At 51.5% G+C, this 25,550-nt stretch overlaps 1 protein-coding gene across 1 annotated transcript in view; it reads left to right on the forward strand.

Moving 5' to 3' along the window:
* Positions 1–1,608: 1,608 nt before the first annotated feature.
* The window catches only part of LOC118668625 (translation initiation factor IF-2-like), a 53,793-nt gene continuing 29,851 nt past the window's right edge, over positions 1,609–25,550 (forward strand). The window contains exons 1-3 of the mRNA XM_036333818.1: positions 1,609–1,649; positions 1,769–2,226; positions 11,854–11,943. Coding sequence (XP_036189711.1) covers positions 1,609–1,649; positions 1,769–2,226; positions 11,854–11,943 — 589 coding nt within the window. The remainder of the gene's footprint in view (positions 1,650–1,768; positions 2,227–11,853; positions 11,944–25,550) is intronic.

Consider the following 25,550-nt stretch of genomic DNA (forward strand, 5'->3'; position numbering starts at 1 on the left):
CGTGGTTTCATATTCAATCATAAGAAATAGTGCCCTTTGCACAGTTTCCCCCAATGATAGCATTTTGCAAAACCTTAATATGCTCTCACAACTAGGTTTTGATTCAATCCATCTATCTTAGATTTCCCGTTTCACCTGTACTTGTGTGTGTGTGTAAGTTCTATATAAATTTTATCATCTCTTCTAAAACCACAAGAATCCCTTATGTTGCCCTTTTATAACTACACCTTGCCTTCCTTCCATCCCACCTCATCCTCCGTTTGATGGTTTTTCAACAATCTTCTTGTTTGGAAATAATTTCAAACTTGCAGAAACGTTTCAGTATATCTTGAACCCAGATTCGCTGATGGTTAATATTTTGTCCGTTTACTTTATCGTTTTTTCCTATTGACATTCCCCGCCCCCCCAATCATTTGAAGGTACTAGTAAGTTGCATACACCACGCCCCTTTATTCCTTCACGATACTTCAGTGTGTATTTCCAAGAATTGGGATATTCTTCTACATGCCCATAGCGCACGTTACCAACTTCAGCACATGTAACATTGATCTCGCAGGATCCCAAATTGTCCCCATGTCCTTTATTAGCACTACCACCCCTCCAGTCCAGGACCTTTCGTTGCCATAACTTTCTGGCACTCTTTAATCGGGAACATTTCCCAAGCCTTCTTTTGCCTTTTATGACATTGATGGGCTTGAAGAATATAGCCCCTGCCCCTTTTTAATAGACGTTCCTCATTGTGGGCTTGTCTGAGGTTTCATCATCAGTGGATTCAGGTTGTGCATTCTACCTGGGAACACTGCATAGGTGATGTGTTCTGAGGATGTGAAATCCTTCTCCTAATGGTGATACTGATTTTGATCAAGGTGCTGTCTGCCTGCCCCTCTGTCAGTGTTTCCGTCGTGCTATTCATAAGCCTAAACCACCTCTGGGAGACAGGGTAACCCATGCAAATATCTTCTCCCCAATAAACCCTACCCCTAGTGTGAGGATCCATTGAGGAGTCTTGCCTGAGCCCATCTTGGTCTCTTCAAGTCCCTCTTCCAGGTTTTCCACTGTTTCCTTTCCTTGCGTCTTCGGTTCTGGTCCGAGTCTTCTCCCTGTCCTTTCCGTGTCCTCCTATGGCCTTTGGGCAGAGACTAGGCCGGAGCAGTAAACTCAGCACCCTGGACTGGAAATGAGCTAATGTGGGCTGTTCCCCTTCAAACCGTCCACCAGGGATTTGCATAACAGAGTCGCCTGTGAGCGCTCACTTCCTGGATCGGTTCCTGCCGCCTCTCACCAAGTCCCCTCCCTCTCCCTGGGGTCCCCTTCCCCCGCTCCGGCTCTGGGCCCCCCTGGCTAAGCCCAAGGGGTACTTTCTAAGGGCGGCCGAGCCCGCACAACCCGACGCCTGGACGTCCACTGGCGCTCGCGGCGAACGGGCCCGGCGCGAGTCCCACCCCCGCCTTAGACCGACCGGCCGGGAGCCGAACAGAAGCGCTAGAATAAATCATCGCGCGGGGGAGGGAGGGGTCCCGGTTGGGTATTTTGTCGGTACTTTTCCGTGCCCAGCAGCGCGGGGAACAGCGCAGGGGCGGGGGCCAGCGGCAGCCCCGCGAGGCCGCGATGCGCTCAGCCCCGCTGGCATCCTGGAGGGCGGCGCGCAGGTGGCGGCGCGGGGGCCGGGCCGGGCCGGGCGCGGGAGGGGGAGGGCTCGGCGCGCGTCGGGCGGTGACGGCAGCGCGGAGGGGAGGTGCGAGCCGCCCGCCCGCCCGCCCGCCGGGAGCCATGGCGAGAGGCCGCGCCGCGGCGCCCGCACCCGTGTCCGCGCCCGCAGCAGCGCCCCCGCCCGCCGCCCCTGGGCCCAGCCGGCCGCCGCCCGCGCGCGCCCCGACCCAGTAACTCCCGCGCCCCGCGAGCCAGGCGCCCCCCAAAGAGGGGCTGCGCGCGGGAGGGAGCGGCGGAGCCCCACGACCCCCGCGTCCCGGAGCCCGAGCCCGAGCCGGGAGCGCCGAGCCGGCGGGCGGGCGGCAGCAGGAGGAGGCGCCGAAGCCGAGCCCGCCGCGTGCACCCCGCGCCCCCGGCCGGCTGCTGCTGCTGCACCGGGACGCCGAGCCGCCGGGCGGCCGGGCCGGGCCGAGGACAGCCAGGCGGCGGCCGGCAGAACCCAGCGCCGGGCAGTCGGGCGCCCGAGGCCCCCGGGACCTCGCCTGCTCTCGGCCGCGCCCCGTGCGCCTCTCGCGGGTAAGTCTGGGGTCCGCTCGCCCGGGCCTCGGGTGCACGGGCCGGGGGCTGCTGGGGGCAGGACCCGGTGTCCTGGGAGCGCGCGCGCGATGTGGTGGCGGCGGGAGAGGCCGGGCGCGGGGACCCGGGAGGGGTTAGGGTGGAGGGAGTCCCCATCCTGCACCCGCCGTACCTGCGGGAGCCTCTCGGGGCCCAGAAAGGTGCCCATAGAGAGGGTGCCCTGTCGGTCGCGCCGTGGGGCCTGGATCCCGAGCGCTGGTCCTCCGAGGTGACAGTGAGGCGACCTTCAAAGAACCCCGAGCTGAGCCAGCCCACAGCGCGAGCAGCACCCCATTCCCCCTCGCCCGCAGAACGAATGGAAATGGGATCTGAATGTATTGGGGGCCGGACAGATGGCGTTTGGGACCCTCCGCCCTGATTTCTGAGAGTTAGCAAGTTCACTTGGCCACTTTTTCGACGTGTGAGTTTTAGGATTCTCTGCGAATCTCCAAGGTCAGCCTCTAGCGGGTTAAAGCAGACACACTGAGATGTATGGCCGCTCTTCTGTAAGGTTGTGCTTCGGGAGGGACAAGTCGGAAGCCCAGCTGCTCCGGGGCTGGGGCGGGATGCCCCTGCCTGCCCGTTAGGCCTCCGTGTTTGAGGCCCCTTCGCTGCACTTGTGCAGACACTGAAATCCATGTCCGCTCTCAGCGCCCCCTCGGTCTGGGTGTTTAAGTCTCTGATTTTTTTTCTTTAAGTTTTTTTTTTCTGATACGCTCCTCTACCAGAACTTAATTGCTTCTAACCAACGTGTAAACGTTGTCAATGTTGTCTGTGCGTTTGGAGGCAGGACGGGTACTTTTTTCCTGGAGCTCTTTTGGTGGCAGGGGTGGCAGACTAGGGAAACAAGCTAGGAACAGGGTTTTTCCTGGTTTCCAGCTACAGGATCAGCAGAGAGGGAGGTGGTCAGGCAGGGCAATGCCCGCCCCCAGGCAGTCTGCCCTGGGGAGGGTCACCCCACTTCCCCAGCGGAGGATGACAGAGAGGGAGCTTGGCTGGCAGGGTCAGAGGGGAAGCTGGAGTGACAGATGGCACGTCTCTCTTTCTCTTTTCGTTTGGAAAGGTCACACTTGCGTGGACTTTGATCCCTGACCCCTCTGTTATCACAGAGGTGTCCAGATGAGTGTAGACGGGCTACCTGGACAGCTGAGCTAGTCTCTGGGATGCTGAGCTGGCTTAGAAAGCCATGGCCCCAGGCAGCGGTCTTGGCAAGAGTTGTGTTACTGCTTGACCCGGGCCTAGCCATTTCCTGTTCCATGCCCCAGGGACCTGTGAGGTTTGGTTTCCCATCCCCAGTGCTCCCTGAAGAGTGTCTCCACCCTGGCTGTGTGCTCCTTCTGAAAAGACACTGGCCTTGCAGTGGGAAACCTGGATTCAAATCCCAGCTCCTCTTTTTCTCTGCTGGCTGTGACCTTGGGCCCTTATTTAACCTCCCCGACCTGGCTTTCCCTTCTCTGGGATTGCCCTCCCACCCAAAGCAAAACACAAAACAAAACAAAACAAACCTCATCAGACTATTGTAAGGCTTAAAGAGTTTTTTAATTAAAAACATTTTTTAATTGATTTGAGAGAGAGAGAGAGAGAGAAAATACATCAATTTGTTGTTCCACTTACATATGCATTCATTGGTTGATTCTTGTCTGTGCCCTCATGGGGGATTGAATCTATAACCTTGACATATCAGGGCAATGCTGTGACCAACTGAGCTACCCTGCCAGGACAAAGAGTTTCTTGTTTGTTTGTTTGTTTTATTCTCACCCGAGGATATTTTTCCATTGATTTTTAGAGAGAGGGAAAGAGAGAAATATCGATGTGAGAGAAACACTTTGATTGGTTGCCTCCTGCACAACCGATTGGTTGCCCCGGGCTGGTGAGGAGCCTGCAACCACGGTACATGCCCTTGACTGGAATCGGACCTGGGACCCTTCAGTCTGCAGGCCAAAGCTCTATCTACTGAGCCAAACCGGGTAGGGCAGGGCAGAGAGTTTGACTAAATGACCTGTGAGAGTTTCCAGGTCTCATTCCAACACGACTAGGTTTGTGAGTTGGCTTTGAGTCCCAAAAGGGATGATAAAGAGATATCACAGTGGTAATTATTGTCGTTCTTATATTGTGAGGGTCGAATCAGGCCATGTAAAATAAAAGAGCATTATTTGAATGGAAAGGAGTTCTTAAACTTTTTTCCCCCGTTTCCCAACTAGCAGCATCTTAGTGTTTGCCATCCGATGGGGATTTGCTTCCTGTCGTTGCATTCTGAGCCCCTGCCTCTGACCTTGCACATAGTAGGTCTCTAATCGTTAGATGAATCTGGGCTCCGCATCTTGACCGCGTGCTCCCACGATGGACAGCAGACCTTGGGCCTTCCCTGTGCCAGCAGCTGTCGGGGGTTTTTCATAGACACGATTGTTCTGTGGCTCCGTGCAGCTCATAAACAGCCCAGGAGGGCGGGCAGGCAGGTGGCCATCTTTCCTACAAGGGGCGGTTTTTTTTCCCCCTTTAGGCCTCAGTTGCAAAAGGCATTGGAGGATGTGTTCATTGAAACTCGGTGGTTTGCAGATGTTAAATCCAGCCTTCCACCTGGGGTGCAGGTTAACACTATGCTGGGAAGTTTAATAAGCTCAGGGATGATGCTACAACAACCAGCCTCTTCAAACATATGATTACTTGAGCCTTGGTTTTGAAAACGTATTCTGATCTCTTTAACTCATCCGTACTTGGTATGCGCCCTGACGTTTGTGGGGGAGGACAAAGGGATGCGCCTTTTAGGAGATCAAGGTGTTAGGGGAAGAACCGTTTCCACTAACCCCAGGGGTCTCAGATTTAATTTTATAGTCTTGGGTGAGTGAGTCTGTTGTGAGAGACAGACTGTTGAATGGGTCTTCTGGCTCCTCCCTTCCTTCTTCTTCTTCTTGAACAAATGTTTCCTATTCTCATCTGTCTTATTAGGTGTACCCAAGTGGAGGCCACCAGCAGTGCTGAAAAGCTCCAAGTTGTAGCCAGGGGACAGTAAGCAGTAGCATATGTGTAGCTCTGCGTGCCGCTGAACTGCATAGAACCCCAGATGATGCGCAGCTGCTTAAAGCAAGGCTTCGGCGTGTGTCTTCTGAAGGGCCGTGTGGCATTATTATTCATGGAGAAGCTCACGCAATGACGTGTTTGTTAATAGGGCACCTGATGTGGGAGAGGGTGGAATGGGGTGGGAGGTGAGCTCTTGTTTGGGCTTCCGGTCCAGCATTCTGGGAAGGGCTGCTCCCAGCCTCACCCGGTGAGCGGTGCGCTTTTCTGAGAAGCTGTGGATCCTTTGGTGAAGACTGGTAAATGGTGATTCCTCAGGCTTCCACGCACAGCATTGGGCGTCTTTGTGTCTCGAGCTGTGAAATGGGTTCTATGGATGGTTCTTAAACTCGCCCCGTAGGACCCCTGGGAAGGGGGTTGGGGAGCTCAGCCTGAGGCTTCCAGCACTTTTCAGTATTAGTCCAGTGGTTCCTTTGGTGAAGGCCAGAACACAGGGTTCTTCTTGTCTGTTTTCAAAAGAAAGTCATGTAAACGGCTGCCTTGCATAAAACTCACTCAAGGAAGATGTACCTTATTTCCCTGGGGCCCTGGGGCTCCCCCCAGCATAAGGGTGTGTACTCCCAGTTTGAGCATCTTGGAGCTGGATTATTGCAGGGGTCGCGTCTAGTTCCAACTTTATGAAATGCCGGGACATTTAAAGGCTGAAGGTGACCTCCTTCCTCGAGGAAACGGATTGTGTACTAACATCTGCAAAGGATGCCCCGGAACTGAAGGCAGATAGGTAGATCAGTAAATGAAAGAACCCCCAGAGTATCCATTATCTGGATCTCAATGGTAAGGAAGACCATACTCTGAGTATTCAGGGGAGTTTGAAATGCCCCCCCTCCCCGGCAAGAATGAGTTGAAAGGAACCATGAAATGTGAGTGAAGTGGTTTGACTTTTTCTAAACCAGAACAGTGACAAGACAGTTCTCCCCACATTCTAGCTGAGTAGCTGAAGCATCCACCCGCCCACTCACCTACTCTTTGTTGAGTAAATCTAAAGTGCAGGTCAAGTGCACTGTGCATAGGGAGAGCACAAGATAGAGTGACAGATGGAAGCTAGATAGAGGGGAGCGGACCTGGCCCGGGGGTGTGTAACCTCTTCCTCGCCCTCCTCTCTTCCCTCCTGCTTTCCCGCAGGTGCAGGGCTCTCACCCTGCTGTGCTCCTCCCACAGCCTCCTGTGGGGGAGGGAGCCCGTAACCTGTCTTTGCCAAATTCGTCTTTTTTATGTTATTTTGCCCCAGAGGTGCCCAAGCCTCCCTGTCTGAGAGAAGAAAGGTCAATTCCTGAATATAATGACCATCTTTTATTAAAAAAAAAAAAAAAAAAAAAAATGGTGGTAGCCCAGCCAGCGTGGCTCAGTGGTTGAGCATTGACCCTATGAACCAAGAGGTCAAGGTTGGATTCCCTGGAGGAGCACATGCCCAGGCTGTGGGCTCGATCCCCCGTGTGGAGTCTGCAGGAGGCAGCCAATTGATGATTCTCTCTCATCGTTGATGTTCCTCTCTCTCTCTCCCTCTCCCTTCCTCTCTGAAATCAATAAAAAGTATTTTTAAAATAGTGGTAAAATATACGTAGCATAAAGCCGACCATTTTAAAGTGTACAGTCTTGTGGCATTAAGGACCTTCGCCTTGTGCAGATCTCAGCACCACCCATCCCCAGAACCTGTTCCTCTTCCCCGACTGAAGCTCTGAACTGATTAAACGCTGTCTCCGTCCCGCTGCCAGCCTGTGTGACAGTCCGAGGAACCTCCCTCCCAAGAGGAGTGATACCATATTTGTCTCTTAGTGACTGGCTTATTTCACATAGCACAGTGTCCTCAAGGTTCATTCATGTAGTAGCGCGGAACAGAATTCCATTTCTTCTTGAGGCTGAATAGTATGGCACTGCGTGTGTATCTTCCAGTGTATCCGTTCATCCTTCGACGGACGCTTGGGTTGCGACAACCTTTTGGCTGTTGTGAATAGCGCTGCTCTGGACGTGGGTGGACAAAGATCTGGGACCTGCTTTCACTCCTTTTGGGGCCACAGGCTCCTCTGGCAATTCTTTTTTTTTTTTTTTTAATATATTTTATTGATATTTTTACAGAGAGGAAAGGAGAGGGAGAGAGAGTTAGAAACATCAATGAGAGAGAAACATCGATCAGCTGCCTCCTGCACACCCGCTACTGGGGATGTGCCCGCAACCAAGGTACATGCCCTTGACCGGAATCGAACCTGGAACTCTTGAGTCCGCAGGCCGACGCTCTATCCACTGAGCCAAACCGGTTAGGGCTCCTCTGGCAATTCTGTGTTTGATTTTTGAGGACTCGCCATGCTCTTTCCTCAGTGGCTGCACCATTTTTTATTCCTACTAGCAACGCACAAGGGGTCCAGTTTCTCCATATCCTCGCCACCACTAGTTATTTTCTGTATTTTGGACAATAGGCATCCTGATTGGTGTGACATGTTATTTCTCTTGACTCACTTTCTCCCTCTTCGTTCTGTTATCCTTTCAACACCGGCCGTGGTCTTTGCCTTCCTTTGAGCTGCGGGGAGGCCCTGACATGTTAGGAGTACGTCCTTCCGCCCTGGCTCCTGGCTGCCAGGGGGTTCTGGGGGCATCATGTTTCATTTCTTTTTTTTTTTTTTTTTTTTTTTTTTAAATATATTTTATTGATTTTTTACAAAGAGGAAGGGAGAGAGATAGAGAGCTAGAAACATCAATGAGAGAGAAACATCGATCAGCCGCCTCCTGCACATCTCCCACTGGGGACGTGCCCGCAACCCAGGTACATGCCCCTGACCGGAATCGAACCTGGGACCTCTCAGTCCACAGGCCGACGCTCTATCCACTGAGCCAAACCGGTTTTAGCATGTTTCATTTCTTTAGTGAGTGCGGCGGGATGCAGATTCCGGAGGTTTCCAGAGGCCGCTCTGCCCCTGCGTTAGGGTCAGTGTGTCTGTGGCTCTCCTCCCATCCTCCCCTCGTCTTTTTAATTTTGAATGTGAGTTGGGGGACTCAAGAGGGTAACAGCGGACCAGCAACTCAGTCAGACAGTGCTTGGCCCTTTGTGACTCTGAATGCAGGGTTCTAGGAGTAAACTTGCTTTGCCTGTGGACCTTGACTGTGAGTGGGGTGTTCGGTGACCTGACATCTGCTGAGATCTGGTGGCAGAATTATAACGTCAGGGGCTATATATATTATGCATACATACATATACATACACCAACACACACATGCAGGGGTCCAAAGATACCGGCCTTGCCCGCATTGATGAGTCCCAAACCTGGGGAGGAAATTGGAGGTTTATTTAAACTAAGGGCAGAGGCAGAGTCTTATCAGGTTGCAGAGTTGGAATGGGCAAGCCTTGTGCCGAGGGATTAAAACCACCAACAAATAGACAACAAACCAAAGCTGTGACTCAGGAATAGCAGTGTAATGATGGAGAGACATGGGGTGGGCAGGAAAATGAGCAATTTGTGGCGGGTGTGATTCAGTGGGGCTGTGTCCCCGAATGTTTCACGTGGGTGAGGAATTTCTGAGACAGTTTCCTGGCGCTCTCAGTAGAGAGGAAAAGAGTGTCATCCAGATGGTGGGTATTTCATCTCGACCTTTGCACCTAGAAAATGTTTTCGATAAAATGCTGAATTCTGTGGGAAGTGTACAGTTCCGATCAGTGTAACTGAGTAGGGTGCACCCTTGTTCATATTCATTTCTTAAAACATAAAAATCTCCGTGACAGTCTGTCTAAACTGGAACACACTATTGATGTGTTTAAAGCCTCGGAGATGGATGCTTTGTCAGTTTTGAACCATGGAAAGAATTCCCGTTTATGTTATCATAACCTCATGTGGTTTTTAAGAGGATTACGTGAATTCATATATATGCTTGGCTCAGCGTAAGCATTTGTGTTAGCCATTATTGTTGTTGTTATTGAGCTCCTTATGATCCATCCACTCATGCACAGATAATTTTGGAGCACATATTCTGTGCCATGCTTTCATTTTTAAAAAATATGTTTTTATTGATTTTATAGAGAGAAGGGAGAGGGAGAGAGAGAGAGAAACATTGATGAGACAGAAACATTGATCAGCTGCCTCCCGCCCACCTTCTGCTGGGGATCCAGCCCGCAATCCTGGCATGTGCCATGACAGGGAATCGAACTAGTGACCTCTTGATGAATGGGAGGATGCTCCATCCACTGAGCCACACCAGCAGGGCAACCATGCCTTTGTTTTTATGATGCTAACAGGACTACTTCCCATGGCCTAAGGCAGTGCTGTGGCCATGGTTTTGGCCCAGCTGACAACTAACTTTCCTCCTTTGGCTTTGAGGAGAAAGGCCTTAGAGAAATCCCTTTAGACTTGGTGTTTGGACGCAAATATCAAGACATCTGCAAGGTCTGTTGTGGAAGAAGTGTTTGCTGTTAAATATTAGAGAAAAGTCTTCCTTTTTGAGAAAACAAGCAGAATAGTCGTACGATCACAGCAGTGGATAAGAAGGTGTGACAATATATATAATCATTGGGAAAATAGACTCACATGTTGACTGATGCTGTAGATGTGTTTATATTGTACTTGGAAGGTAGGAAAGGGTTTCTGTTATTACAAGAGAAATTACAAGTACAAGAGGAATGTTAGAGTAGTTGTTGAATGTTCCCCGAAAAAATGTTTAGCTGGGCTGCCTCTTGGGACTGGAAGAGAAATGATACTCATATGGAAGGGGATAAAGGACATAAATATTCTTGGGAGATTGGTGATCTTATAATCAGACTTTTATCCTGCATGGTATACTGACCAGCATAATCAAACCCGAGAAGTTCCCCCACAGACCGGAAGTTACATCAACATTTGGTCCCTAGGGCGGGAAGACGATGCAGGTTGTAGAGTTTCCAAAGGGAAGGCCCATGGCAGGCAGGGTGTCATCAGCACAGGCGATGGCTTTCCCTTGTGGCCCAGGCCTGTTGGTCCCAGGCCTCCTCCACGTCCAGGATGCCTGAGGCCTGCCGTGGAAGCTCTGACTTTCCTAAAGGTGAGAGAGGGCAGCGACCTCAACTGGGGAAGTGAGTGATTGTGGAGAATGGAAAGAAGTGGAGTCCTTTGAGTGATGTCGAGGAGATAAAGCTTGCTTTTGGAAGAGATAGTGGTAGGGTGAGGGAGGGGCGGAGTCAGGGATGAGGTTGAGCTTTCCAGATTGGACTCACATCACTCAGTTGTGCAGGGGTGAGGACCTGGAGGATCCTGTTCCGAGTGGGCTCGTGAAATTTCCAAGTGGAAATTTAGGACTTCATTAAGGGCAGTGGGCCACCTGGGCCTGGGGCTTGCAAGAGAGACTTGAGTGTGAGGTGAGGGTTTGGGGTGTATACCTGTAGACAGTAGAGGTACCAGGTATAGAAGAATTCACAGAGGACTGACCAGAGGTTGACCAGAAGGAGATCAGAAGTGCTGGGGGAAGAGAATGTTCCTTCAATGAAGGGTGGGGCTCATGGGGTCACCGTGCTGAGAGGCCAAGTAAGATAAGGGCTCAAATGTTCTGTGGGTTTGTTTACACATGGTAGGTGTGCAAATATTTGTAGAGTTGACTGCTCAGTTTTCCATGGTTCGGAGGAGACACTGGCTTAGCTTTGTAAACATCTTATGGTAACATCTTGACCACGAGGGTCTCACCGTGTTCATGAAAGTTTGCACATGTCCTTGCCAAGTATCCTGTGTCCATATTCTACGAGTTCCTGGAACGAGTGAGCTCAGCATTAGAGACTTTACTATACTTGTGATTCTTACACATCTTACTCAAGGGTTTATCTTTCGTACCGTCAGAATTACAGACTCATGGTAAAGTTGGGAGGAAATTAGCAATTGCTTGTTTTAGCAAAGATACTTCTGCAGCCCCATTAGAATGGATAAAATGAGAAGTTAACAATAGCAGCTTTTGGTGAGGATGTGGAACAAAAGGAAGCCTCATGCACCACACACAAAAAAGACCAACCACCTGGAAAATCAGCATTATCTACTAAAGCTGAACCTGTATTTTGTGACCCAGTGGTTCACACTTGGGCTTCTATTCAACAGAAACAAGGGCTGTGTACTTAGTTCACACAGCTTTACTCGTGATAGCCCCAGACTGGAGAAAACCCCCCCAAATGTCCATTAACTGGTGACTGTATGAACCAATGAGCGTATATCCACACGATGGAATGCTACTCAGCAACGAAAAAGGAATGAAACACTAATACATGCAACAAATGGATGAAATTTACAGACAAGATGTTGAGCAAAAGAGGCCAGACATCCCCTGGCCGGTGTGGCTCAATTGGTTGGAGCATCAGCTTGTACCCTGAAAGGTTACTGGTTTGATTCCCGGTCAGGGCACATACCCAGGGTGTGGGTTCCATCTCTGGAGGGAACACATACGGGAGGCTACTGATCGATGTTTCTCTCTCTCTCAAATTAATAAAAAAAACAAACATATCCTTGGATGAGGATTACAAACAAAAGAGGCCAGACATAAACGCATATATATATATATAATGTATGATTTTATTTTCAGGAAGCTCAAAACAGACCAAACTATCCTGTACTATGTATCAGAATGCGGATGGTTACCAAGGAGGGAGTAATGGGGATACAAGGTGCATATGTAAGTAAAAATGAACAGAGCTGAATGCGTGAGATAATGAAAGGTCCAGTTAATTTGGTAACTGTTAGATTTTAATGCAACATGGTATGAAATATTTGTTCTGCAGCATTTCCCTGTGCTCCAACTTCTGTGTTCATCCCATCCTCTCCTTTGGAGTCATTTTAATGAAGCCTGGGTGTTTATTCTTTCTTCCCTGGTTCACCAGGATGTATGGTGTGCCAGAGCTGGGACGAGGGTGACGTGACTGAGGTGCTTGGTTAAGGCACAAAATTTAAGGGGTCAGGCAGAACTGTTTCCCCCAAATTTAAGTAATCGAGATACAGATTTTAGTGCAATATTTCAAAAAATCCAAGGCCAAAAAAGTGAACCAAATATCAACATTTTTCATGAAGACGGATTGGTGTTACTGAATTTCCCTTTTGCATCAGGTTCTACGTGTGCCCTGGTGAGGCCCTGTTGTGGGCGTGGAGATGGAGCCAGGAGGACTCCCGAGGACTTGAGAGCCACAGACTCGGCCTGGGTGGGTGACCTCACGAGTGAAAGTGAAAGAACAAAGCCGATAGATAAAGACTGAAATAGAAATTGACCATGTTCACACGTTTAGCGTTTCGTGAATGGAAGCAACTCTGTTGTGGCTTGGGGGAGGATTCTTCTCCGTATATTAAGCACCCCAACAAAAGGGAATAATACTGTGTGAAAGGACTCAGAGTCCTTAAAATCCATAAATTGCTCTCGAAGTTTTTGTGAATTTTGCAGTGGCATCGTAACTTACGGCCAGCGGGGCCTCGGTGTTACAACAGGAAGTTGTCAAGGCTTAGGAACTTACTCGCGGCGTTAACATGGCATAAAAACACTGTCTTTAGTGTGTAACGGTGTTCAGCAGTAAAAAGGAGTTAATGATTGCCCACCTTCCAGGAATCAGGCGATTGCTGGTGACATAATTACCTGGTAGGCAGGCATGGAACCCCGCAATTTCCTAGCCTTGGTCCTGCACGCTGGCCAGCACACCCATGCCTCCAAGTGTGGCTCCTGAAATGCGGCCTTCGTGGTCTTTTTCTGGTGAATAAGCAAGGCCGTGTGTCATGTCCCATTGGCTCTTCCTTGAGGTCAGGATGTGTCACCTGGACTGAGAGAGAGAGAGAGAGAGATCCCAGATTTTTCAGCTCCTCTTCCAATGGATACGGTATTGGTGCGAACCGGAGTCTCTTCTCCATCACTTTCTGCTCGGCTTCCCCTTAACGCTGAAATCCTCCCCCTTCTTGATGTAAGGTGCAGTGCCTGTAAGTGCCGGAGGGCTTTAAAAAGTGTGCAGCTTCGGGAATAAGTTTCAGAAAACCACACCAGAAGGGGTTAAAACTTTTCCGCTTTGTAAACCCCAGTTCTTTGTTCACATCCCCGCCCCTTTCCCCTTTCCAGCCTCACTGTGCATGGTTTCCTCCTAGCAACAGGCGCTGGTCGGTGGGGAAGTCAAGCCAGGCTGACAGCCTGCTGGTCAGAGGCTGTCCTCCCCTCACTGTGAGTCACCAGGGCTCCCGGAGGGGCCTGTGCCCGGCACCCTGTCTGCAGGGCACCCTGGCTGGCTTAGCGGCCTTTCGTTGCATGTGGGTTTTCATTAGCAGTTCCATTTCTGTAATAGATAGTGGACGGCTCAGATCTTCTGTGTGTGTTAGCTTTGCTAAGTTGTACATTTCAAGGAGTTGGTCCATTTCCTCGAAGCTGTTGAATTTATTGGCGTAACTGTGATCCTCGTACTGAAGGTCTGTAGTGATGCCCCCATATTTTATTTCTGATGTTTGCCTTCCGAGTTAAGAACGCATCTGTTCATAGCATCTGTTCACAGCATCTGTTCACAGCGGCTGGGTCCAGTGACTTCGCTCAGGAAGATGGTGGGGGTGGTTTAAGGAAAGGGAGCCTGGAGGTGTGGGGGGTGAGGGGTGGGGAGAGGGGAGAAGCTGGCCTGTGGAGGAGGGCAGAGGGCAGGACAGGCCCTGCCTTGGCGCCTCCTCTCTCTGGAGAAGGAGTGGTCACGTGGGTGGTGAGCTCATTAGGCTGGGGACACCAGCTGTGCTATTATTAGGGCTGTTAAAGTCCTCAGCAGATGTTCTGAGGCCGGGTTCCAGCCTTGTTCGCTTCCCACATATGGCCTCATACAGTGTGCATGGGAGAAGAGCCGCGCGGGGACATATAGCTTTTCCGTGAAGCACATCACGCTTTCTTCCCATGAGCGTTTTCCTTTTCTTTCTCTTTGCCAGTTTTCTCTTTCTCTGGCTCTGTTTTCTCTGTGTTTCCTCTCTCTGTGCCTTTCCCCTTCTGTCTCTGTCGCTCTGTCTTTTTCTGTCTTTCTCTCTGCTCTGTCTCTCTTTCCTCTTTCTATTTCTGTGTTCTCCCCCTCTGCCCCCCTCCCTCCCATTCTTCCCTTTTTCCTCCTTCACGGGCCTCTGTATTTACCGTAACCCTGTGTGGACATCCTGGGGCATGAAGAAAGCTTGCCCATTCTGAGTTCACAGTGAACCACGACCTGTTGTAGAAAATAAAAGGAGTGCAGGTAAGTCCGAGGGTGACCACACTCTGGAGATAGTTTTAAATGGCACAGTTGGCTTCTGTGGCTTTAGGGCCCAACAGCCTGATGAGCCAGCGCTGGGGGGCACACGGGTTATTTTTGTTTATCCTCACACGTGGTTTGTGCGTTGTTGGTTTGGCTGACGACCTCTCTTGCCACTGCTTCCTGGATCTCATCGATCAGCTTTTATCAGGGAGCTGTCATGTGGCCCTTCCCTGCCCCTGCATTTTCATAGGAACCCTCGTCTCCACCTACAGCACAAGGTGCAGTCAGTGTCAGATGGACTTCATTGTTCTGGGACTGAATTTCACCGCAAGTATGCTGTGAGGTGGCATGGCCTCAGTGCTAGTTTTCAAAGCTCAGGGTCACGCAAGCTTCATTATAGAAGTTTCCTCCTGTTTATTCCAAAGGGCTGATCTTTTTATATATTTACATTATGTTTGTGGCTGTGATGCCAACATCTCATATTGTTATCCTATATAATAAAAGGCTAATATGCAAATAGACCAAACGGCAGAACGACTGGTCACTATGACATGCACTGACCAGCCAGGGGCAGATGCTCAACATAGGAGCTGCCTCCTGGTGGTCAGTGCGCTCCCACAGGGAGAGCGCCACTAAGCCAGAAGCCTGGCTGATGACTGGCGAGCGCAGTGGTGGTGGCGGGAGCCTCTCCCACCTCCACAGCAGCACTAAGGATGTCCAACTGTTGGCTTTGGACATACCCCAAGGGCTCCTGGACTGCGAGAGGGTGCAGGCGGGACTGAGCGACCTCCCCCGCCCCCGAGTGCACGAATTTCATGCACTGGGCCTCTAGTTAAAATATAATGAAGCAATGCATGTATGCATTAGTGTCATTTCTTACTCCAATAATGGCTACAGCTATCAGAAGTAGTTTTAAGAAAAGCTTCTATAACCTGGGCACTTTTCTTTAAAAGAGAAAAAATTCTCTTTTGGATTTTAAACATGATTGAGTTGTAAAAAAGGATTTTTAAAAAAAGCCCAAAAGCCAAACTTGCATGAGATCAGCCTGAGCAGAGAAATACTGAACTGGGCAACTAAATCTTCACAGCGATGACTCTGCTAATTCAAAGCTTGGGGACGGACAGCAGGAACGGCCTTTCTTCATTTCCCCAATTAACTTAATCTGAGGGAGGGGGTGATGAAGCAGGAAGCCCGTTCTCACAGCCGCAGCCCCCGCCGGTGGGTGCAGGGATCGGAGCTCCAGGCCACACGGGTCAACATGTGTCCGTGCGCATCCCAGTGTGTTTGCCGAGTGGTTTCTGCTTATTCCAGAACGATGGCTGGTTCTGCTTTCGTAGGTTTTCTACAGGTAAGAGGCACCTGTGGCGGGAGGCAGGGCGTTCTTGGCCGAAGGAGGAGCTGGAGATCGATTTAGGACAATTGCTGAGTATGTGTTGAGTTTCTTTTTTGGGCCAGGCATCGAGGCAGGACAGTAAACGGGACCATCCAGGTCTGGGGACAGGAGGACACAAAAGGGTAACAGATGTAGATACGGACGAGGAGAGACAGATGTGGGTAGGGGGGTGGCCGCAAAGGCGTGTGTAGGGAGGCTGTGGCTGAGCAGGCACCTAATAATGGTGGTGCACCTTGGGAAATAGGGAGGCGGAGGCCTCTGCCAGAAGGCCAGTGTGGCTGGAGTGCAGGGAGCCCCTGGAGAAATGGACACAGATGGGGGGTGTCGGGGCAGGCCTGCCTCCCGCTGGCCTGCTGGGCAGTGGTCGGGAGTTGAGGTTTTAATCTGAGTGTGATTGGAAGGAAGGTGCCAGAAGGTTCTGAGCAGGGGAGGGACATGAATTGACTCACCTCCGTCACGGGTCCCCCTGCTGCTGTGCGGAGAGCCAGGGCATGGGAGCCGGAGCAGAAGCTGGGAGAGCCGAGAGGGTCTGGTGTGGGTGCAGGCCCAGCGGAGTGCTGGCAGCCAGTGGAAGGGGGTGCTGTGCGCCGGGTCGCGGCTCAGCACACCTGGCTGTGGTTGAAGAGCCGGGCAAAGAAGAATCTAAATGGTTTCAGGATCTGGGGTTCCCTCTCTCCCTGCAAGGCCATAGCCGGGGAGCAAGTCTGAGGTGCGGAGGGAGTGAGGGGTTCGGCTCCCCCAGCCGCTGGCCAGGAGGGTCGGAGCTTGGAGTGGAGCAGGTTCCCTGGCACAGCTGTGCTGTTGCGGGAGTGAGTCAGCCGCCGAGGTTTCCAGTGAGGAGCCTGGAGGGTGCGTCCCCTCGGAATTCGAAGTGTTTGAGGACAGATCACGCCGTTCCTGGTGGAGCGTGGTCAGAACAATCGACACAAGAGCCGGGCTTATTCTGGGGCTGCAGGAAGTGAGGCGGACGGGGCACGTCGGTGATTCCAGAACGTGCGTTGCTTTCCAGGCAGTGGCCTCGGGCCCGTGTTTCCTGTGCGCAGCCCAGAGGGGCTGCCGTGGCCCGTGCTGTGTACGGCCAGGCCAGTCTCGCCCAGGATGGCGTGAAGTTCTAGGATTACGGCTCCAGTTCCCCTCGAGTGTGTCACCTGGCAGAAAGTGACACTTCTTCCCAACCTCTGAACTCTTCTAGGCCTTTCCACTCTGTCTTATTGGCATCTGAACCAATAAATACCAAATTACTGCGAACCAGATGACTGCTGACGACTGTTTCGCTTGTTAATATTGGCCACCGGCCTATCGTACTATTTTATTTTCTCTCTTTTTTTTTTATCGCCCCAGGACTGTGGCACCAATTTTTTAAAAATTTATTATATATTTTTTATTGATTGCAGAGAGAAAGAAAAGGCGAGGGAGAGACAGATGGAAACATCCATGATGAGAGAGAATCATTGATCAGCTGTGCCCTGCACACCCCCTTACTGGGGATCAAGCCTGCAACCTGGGCATGTGCCCTGACCAGGAATTGAACCGTGACCTCCTGGTTCATCGGTTGATGCTCAACCTCGGAGCCGCACCGGCCGTGTGACACCGATATGTTGTAATTCCGATAAACCAGTGTGCTGGGTCCCTATCCTTCACGTGAAGCTCCGTTGTCATTGCCCTGCAAACACTGGCTGCTTTGTTTGGAAATGTGGGAAGGAAGGGATTTTTCCTGCTGAGTGTGACCAAGTCAGCTCTTTTAGAAATCTGAATTCCGGGCGCCCGTTTCCTTAAAAACTGCCGTGCCCACGTGTTTGTTCTGGAACTATTAGCGCGTCGCACTCCAGGCTCTTTTTAAAGGGCTCCGGGTAATTACTTGGCCCCGTCTCAGCCAGCGAGGACAGTAAGCCATTCAGGAGGAGGGCTCAGCTCGGTAGCCAGCAGCGGGTGGCCTCTGACCAGACCCCTCCTCCTGGGAGATGGAGCGAGGGGCAATTAGAGAGCCCTCGCAGGGGGACAAGTGGTTGCTGGGGCGTAAATAATGCAATCTATGCTGTCTGTGCACGCCACGGGGCCGGCGACTCGGTGTTGGGAAGCCTGAACCTCAGCTTTGGGGTCCGGCTTATTTGGGCCGCGTGGCTCTGGGGAAATTCTTAGGCGCAGTCTTCCCAACTATAGAGTAAGACTGTGTAGTGTGACTGGGGGCTCAGGAGGTGGTTGATGCACGGGAAGGCGTGTCTGGTTCTGGTTTGTCGGCGGCTGCGTGAAGGGGGCCGGGGACGTTTCGTTACATCATCGTCTTCTTCCTCTTCCTCCCAGGCTCTCTGCCTGGGGAAACGGAGCCCCGGGCATTCTGGTCAAGGTCATCTTCCCTTGTCCTGCTTCGGTGGCGTTCAGGATTCTGATGACTTACCTCGCGACTTCACCATCTCCTTTTTTTTTTTTAAATATATTTTATTGATTTTTTTTACAGAGAGGAAGGGAGAGGGATAGAGAGTGAGAAACATTGATGAGAGAGAAACATCGATGAGAGAGAAACATCGATCAGCTGCCTCCTGCACACCCCCCACTGGGGATGTGCCCGCAACCAAGGTACATGCCCTTGACCGGAATCGAACCTGGGACCCTTGAGTCCGCAGGCCGATGCTGTATCTGCTGAGCCAAACTGGTCAGGGCTCACCATGTCCTCTTCAGGAGTGGCTCCTCTGCCCTGCTTCGCCCAGCGCCCCGATGACAGCCCGGGCTGTGCCGTCTCCTGGAGTTACCCGTCCCCCCTCTGAAACCCTGAGCATAACCAGCCTGCCCCCCGAGCTCCGGGCCTCCCAGCCCTTTGCACACATCCCCTGTCCGTCCAGGCTTCCCCCCTCCACACCGTCTCGTCGCCGCCGAGCACCGTTGTCCTCCCGTGGCCCCGGCTGGCAGAGCGCTGCCCCTGCCTGGAGGGCAGCTGGGGAGACGGCACAGTCACCTGTCGCCCAGCAGGAGGCCCCTGTGACACAGCGGCTGGGCCGTGGGCTCTCCCAGGGGTTGCTTTGTTTCCTTAGGCTTCTCTCTCTGCCCGTTGCCACAGGGACTGTTCCAGACGTTTCATGTCTTTCTCCAACACCTCCCTCTTCCTTCCCAGCCTCCTGTCCAGCACCCTTTCTTTCGTCCCTCTTCCTGCCTGCGGCTGATGGGCTCCCGGTGGGTCCCATCCTCTGCCACCCTCTCAGGAGTGGCGCTCGCTCAGCCCTTTTCTCTGTCTTTCAGCCGCCTCCTGTCTGTGGACGCCACGCCACCGTCTGTAACTGGCTCACTTCTCCCTGGTCTTTCTAGACCCCATGTCTCTCCAGCCATAGCTCCCTCGCCCCTGCCATGCCAGCCGCTCGGAAGCGTCCCCCGCCTGCCTCCCTCGCCCTATTGCCATCAGGCACCTGTGCCCGTCCCTCCACCCCCACCCGCCCGGTGAACCGGGTGCTAAGTCCAGGGCACACCTGCTGGTCCTGGCATTGACCTTTGCCAGCACAGTCTAGATTACTCGCGTCCTTCCCATCCTGCAATGCTCTTTCCCTGGGCTTCTGGGAAGCTACGCTCTCCGGGCTTTCCTGCTGCTTCCCCCGAGGCCTCATCTCACGGGCTGAAGGCGCCCTGCCCCCAGTTAGCCTTCGCATGCTGGTGTCCGCGGGATGTGGCACCTCAGTGGGCCCCTTGCCTTGCACCCGTTTGCCCGCTGCCTGCGCAGGGCACCCCTCCAGGTTCAGGTGCACAAACGCTGCTCAGCTCCTCACCACCACCACCATCGTTGCTTCCCCTCTCCCACCCCCTCCACCAAATAAAGGGCCCCTGAGCGCAGTCCCATGGAGGGCACCACGGCGCTCAGCTGCCCGGGCAGGAACCTGGGCCTTTTCCCGACTCTCCATTTCTCACTCCCGCTCCTTCCCAGCCCTGGCCTCCCAGATCTCCCAGAATGCCCTGCTCTGCTTGGCTGCTCTGATATTTATTCTACTGCGAAGTGACCTTTCCAAAGTGCAGATCAGATCCCACCACTTCCCTGCCTAAAGCCTGCTCAGGAGCTCCCCAGGGGGCCCAAGCGGCTGCTGCCCCTCCCTGCCTTGCTGAAGCCCTCCGCAGCCTCTCCTGCTCCCTAACCTGCGTCCTCTGCCTCCTCTGAGCCTTTGTCTCTGCTGCTACCCCTGCCTGAGGATCCTGCACCCCCACCCTGCCACCCCCTTCTCTGCGTGGCCTGTCCTGGCAGCCTGGCTGATTCCTGCTCAGCTTTTAGGTCTGGTCTGAGGTTGGCCCGGGAAGCTTTTCCTGACCCCAGGTTACCCGTCTGTGTCAGCAGTTTTCCCCCGTGGCTTATCACTGCTGATATTTTTGCCTCTGGCCCTAGAAGGTAAAGAGCATCCGTGAGAGGCTTCAGTTGGACAGAGCAGGGCATGCAGGCGTCTGAGCCAGCACTGGGCACCTGACCCAAGGGCCCGTTCTTGTCTGTGTTTTGCAGGGAGCAGCTTGTGGAGACCAGTTCCTCCCCACAGGCTGCGAGTCCCACCAGGGCAGGGATGTTTGTTGGATTCGTTTTCTGCTGTGTTCCCAGTATTTCTATACACACACACACACACTTCAACAGCTGATAGCGCAACCTTGAAAATGAAACGTATTTTAATAAACACTGCTTGACAACTATTCAAAGTGTATGTATACATTTTTTGGGATACCATAAATATATATTTATTGTATATTATATATATTATCGATGTTAGAGGAAGGAAAAGAGAGAGTGAGAGAGAGAGAAAGAGGAACATCTATGTGAGAGAGAAACATCGATCAGTTGCCTCCAGAATGTACCCAACTGGGGATCGAACCTGAAACTTGGGTGTGTGTCCTGACCAGGAATTGTACCGCCACCTTTTGGTGTACAGGACTGCGTTCCAACCAACTGAGCCACACCGGCCAGGGCTGTTCCCAGCATTAATAGAGGCACACAGTAGTGCCTGGCACATAGTGGGTGCTCAATAAATAGTGATCGAGTGAGACTGAAGAGCTGAGGTGAACTTTTCCCTCTAAACTCTGGCAATTTTCATGATGCCAGCTTCAGCTGCTGTGCCTCGGCCAGGCAGACAGAAGGGCACAGATGTGGAAATGGGCCGGTCCCCTGGGGCTGACATCCTCTGTGCTTTTCTCCCGCTTCCTGGACCTTTTAAAATCACAAGTTGTAATCACCAGAGCTGTGTAACAAATTCCTGGGGCATGAGATAGCCGTGGCAGCTCTGACTCATGTGGCAGCGGGGGGAAATTGACATGTTTCTGGTCCTGAGAGTGAGAGGCAGTGCCTCCTAGCTTCCCGACAGGCCTGCCTCTGTACATCCACGTGTCTCCTAACCGTCCGGGGCGGTGATGATCCTTTGAGATGCACCTGGCAGACAGCGCAATAGGTAGCGCTGTGGAACCGCAGAGCGGAGGTGCTGTCGTGTGACACACACGGAGCTGCTTTTACAGTTTTAGGATCCCAGTTACCAGTCAGGGGAGGCTCTTCGTCATTCACTCATTGGACGTATATTCACGGCGCGCCCGCTTTATACCCATTTTCTTTAACGAGCTCCTTCCCAGGTTTATGGGCTTCGTTCTCAGCCTTTTCTCCAAGTTGACCCGAGGCTGCCGAAGGCCAGGGCTTCATCTCTGATGTTCCCTGGGGAGGCCGAGCCCCTGGCCCAGCGTTTTTGTTGGGTGAGTGGCAAGCAGAGTGCTGAGCAGGGTGGGCAGATGGGCAGCCCCTCCCCTGGGGGGATGGGCAGGCCATGAGGACGTCCATGTATGCGATTTCACAAGCACATGCAAAGGTGTGACTGTGAGCGAGAGGCCACTGTGCTCCGAGTTTGGGAAGGCTGCCCTAGAGGAAAGGTGCCAGCCCAAGGGAGGGGCAAGGCCATTCAGACGGAGGAGCGGCACGGTCCATGTCGGGGGAGCTGTTAGAGGCACCGGCCAGAGCGAGTTCTGCAGAATCTCCGTCTGCCTCTCCCACCGGCCTCTCCTGTCTTCATGGCAAGGACAGGTAGCATTTACTGTTGACATGGACTGTAGCATTTTTATCCTCCCAGTTATCCCCTCAAGCCCCCCGAGGTGGGTCTTGAGAAACCAGTTAGAGGTTGAGTCCAGGTTTGCCGAGCTGGCTGGGTGAGGGGTTCGAGTCCTGGTGGCCTCACTACAGAGCCCAGGCCACTCCTTCCCGAGATGAGATGCGTTGTGTGTGGTGGGACGGACTGAAGATGCCAGGGGTCCTGGGTTCCCGAGAGGTGATTCGAAGGGAGGCTGCAGAGAGAGCTCTGGGACCATGCGCAGCGAAAGACAAGGTTATATTACCCTCAGCAACGTGCCTGGCCAACGCGTGGATGCATTGCCTCATCTAAGGGGGGACCTCCAATGGGCGGGAGACAGCAGGTGAGAGCTTCACAAAGGTTTACAACCCGCAGGTTTACACAGAAGCTTAAAATATTTCAAATAGGCCCCTTCTAGGTGTTGGGGTTGCGTTAGGATTGCTGAACTGGATTTCCCTGGACCATAAGACCAAGGGTACATGGATTAAAAAGTAAAATAGGCCCTAACTGGTTTGACTCAGTGGATAGAGCGTCGGCCTGCAGACTGAAGGGTCCCAGGTTCAATTCCGGTCAAGGGCATGTACTTTGGTTGCGGGCACATCCCCGGTGAGGGGTGTGCAGGAGGCAGCTTATTGATGTTTCTCTCTCATCGATGTTTCTAACTCTCTATCCCTCTCCCTTCCTCTCTGTAAAAAAATCAATAAAATATATATATATATTTTTAAAAGTAAAATAGCCTTAAGATTTCATTCACATACCTTACAACTCGTCCAGGTTAGTGATTTTAGTATATCATGAGTGTGACCTTTTATCGTTCACTTCTACTTTGTCCAAGTATAAGCAGCCACTGTCTAACTTAAGGTCATGAAGATCTATTCCTGTGTCTCCTTCTCAGCATTTTATAGGTTTAGCTCTTACAGCGAGGACTCTCATCCATTTTGAGTTAGTTTTTCTGTGTGGTGTGAGGTTGTTTTGCAGGTGGATATCCGGTTGTCCTGGCACCATTTGTTGAAAGGACTTTTCTTTTGAAAATCAGTTGACCATAAATGTAAGGGTTTATTTCTGAGTCCTCATTTCTCTGTCATTGATCTGTATATCCTGATACCAGTACCACACCTGTTGAATGCTGTAGCTTTGCCATGAGTTTTGAAATCAAACAGTGTGAGCCCTCCAACTTTTTCTTTTTCAAGATTATTTTGGCTATTCTGGATCCCTTAGAACTTCCATTTGAATTTTAAGATTAACTTGTTAATTTTAGCAGAAAAAGGCAGCTGGGATTTTTGAGCAGGGTTGCATGGAATCTGTAGATAAATTATGGGAGTGTTACCATCTTAACAATAATAAGTCTCCTCATTTATTTAGATATTCTTTCACATCTTTTTACAGTGTTTGTAGTTTTCAGTGTACAAGTCTTGCACTGCTTTTGTTAAATTTATACCGAAGTATTTGATTCTTTTTGATGGTACTGTGTAAATGAGATAGTTTTCTTAATTTCATCTTTGAAATGTTTATCGCTCGTGTATAAAGAATACAACTGACTTTTTCTTACTGATCGTGTATCCTGCAACCTTGCTGACCTTGTTTATTCTCATAGTTTTTTAGTGGGTTCCTTAGGATTTTCTGTATGCAAGATCGTCATATGCAAATATAAATAGATTTACTTCTTTCTTTCCATCCTGAGAGTTGTTTATTTCTTTTTCTTGCCTACTTGCTCTGTCTGCAACCACTAGTGCAGTGCTGAGTAGAAGTGGCAAGAGTGGACAGCCCTGTGTTGTTCCTGATCATAAGGGAAAACGGTCGTTCAGTCTTTCACTATGAAGTTTGATGTTAGCCGTAGATTTTTCATAGATGCTTTTTATCAGGTTGAGGAAATTCCCTTTTAATTCCTACCTAGTTTGATGAATGTTTTAGCATGAAAGGTTGTTACAATACGTCATTTTCGGATCATTACCTTACTACTTTTTTATATTATTTTCCAGGACTTCCATTAAGTGAAAATATTTCTCACTGAAATAGAGACTTCTGAGAAGAAATCGCCTCTGCTTACAAATTGTGTTTTCTTGAACGAAAGTTCTTTGTGTTTTCTCTTTTGGGAAACAAACCAGTGAAAGTGAGTGCTCCACCAAGTTCATGTCCCAGAGCAGGAACTCAGTTCTTCGTGTTGATGGTCAATGGGCTGTTCCGCTGTCTAGGGCTGAGCATCTGTTGTTGCCACTGCTCTGATGATTGTCTCTAATATTTAAGTGGACCCTAACCTGTCTGGTCTGGAAGTGTTGCAAATTCTACCTGTCTCCTTGTCTCATCTGTTAAAAAGAATGAAGGTGCACTGGCTGGTTTGGATCAGTAGATAGAGCGTTGGCCTGAGGCCTGAGTGGTCTGGGATTCGATTCTGGTCAAGGGCACATGCCCGGGTTGCAGGCTCGATCCCCAGTAGGGGGTGTGCAGGAGGCAGCTGATCCATGATTCTCTCTCATCATTGATGTTTCTATCTCTCTCTCCCTCATCTTTTCTCTCGATGAAATCAATCATATGGATATGATTATGATGGTCCTGGGTTCTTTTCACCACAGGATGTTGGCCTCCTTTGCTAAGGAAGCACTAGGAAGGATGCTTATGTGGAATTTGATCCCAGGAAGGCTGCTTTAGAGTTCTTGCTGATCTTTCCTCCCGCTTTGGCGTGAGGATTAGTGTATCTGCTGCCTTTCTTGTGGATTTATGGGCCGCAGCCTAGCAACCATGTCATGGCACTCAGCTGTCTGTCTCTGCTTTGCTCCCCCCCACCCCCGCCTCCTGTCCTTCCCCCTCTCCCTGTCCTCCGCCTACCCCTCTTCTTCAGTCCTTTACCCATTGTCTCTTCTTTTGCTCCCTCCCTGCTCCCCCCTCCCTCCCATCTCCCCTTTCTCCCCTGGCCCCTTCTTTTTCTCTTCATAGTCCCCACCTCCTGACCCCTGCCCTCCTCCTTCCCTCTCTATCTTGGGAATCCTTTGTCCTTGCTCTGACTCCAGCCCCCTCCACCTGCCAACCCCCCAGCCCTGTGAGCAAACCTCTCCAGCTTCTGATGGATGTTGTCTTTGGCTTTTTGCCTGTGGGTTTCTCCAATGCAAGCCTGTGTGGCCCGTTTTCTCCATGGAGGTGGGGAGTAAAGGGGACCCCAGGTTTCATGGCCTCAGACAGGCTCTGTCTGCAGGGTTTGGCCATTTCTGAGCCAGGCCCTGGCTTTGCTCCTTGCTGTCCCCGGTTCTCACAGTGGCCAGTGAGGAAGGCAGGAGCTCCCCTCTGTCCTCCCCCAGGGCACTCGGATTTGGAAGAGGACCATGCGAAGGCCTCTAAGGAGCTCTTGATAACTTGATGGACAGGTGCCTTTGTGGCCCTTTAAAATGCCTTTGGTTGGCAGCATGCTGTATATTTATATATATAAAAGCCTAAGCAACCAAATGACCAAACGACCGGTTGCTATGACCCTCACTGACCACTGGGGGCAGACACTCAATGCAGGAGCTGACCCTGGTGGTGAGTGTGCTCCCATAGTGGGAGTGCCTCTCAGCTGGCCAACGGGCGCCAGATGCAGGGCTCACAGCTGGCCGCTGCAGCCTGGAGACCACAGCAGAGCGGC

Source organism: Myotis myotis, unplaced genomic scaffold, assembly GCF_014108235.1.
Source record: "Myotis myotis isolate mMyoMyo1 unplaced genomic scaffold, mMyoMyo1.p scaffold_m19_p_13, whole genome shotgun sequence".
NCBI lineage: Eukaryota > Metazoa > Chordata > Mammalia > Chiroptera > Vespertilionidae > Myotis > Myotis myotis.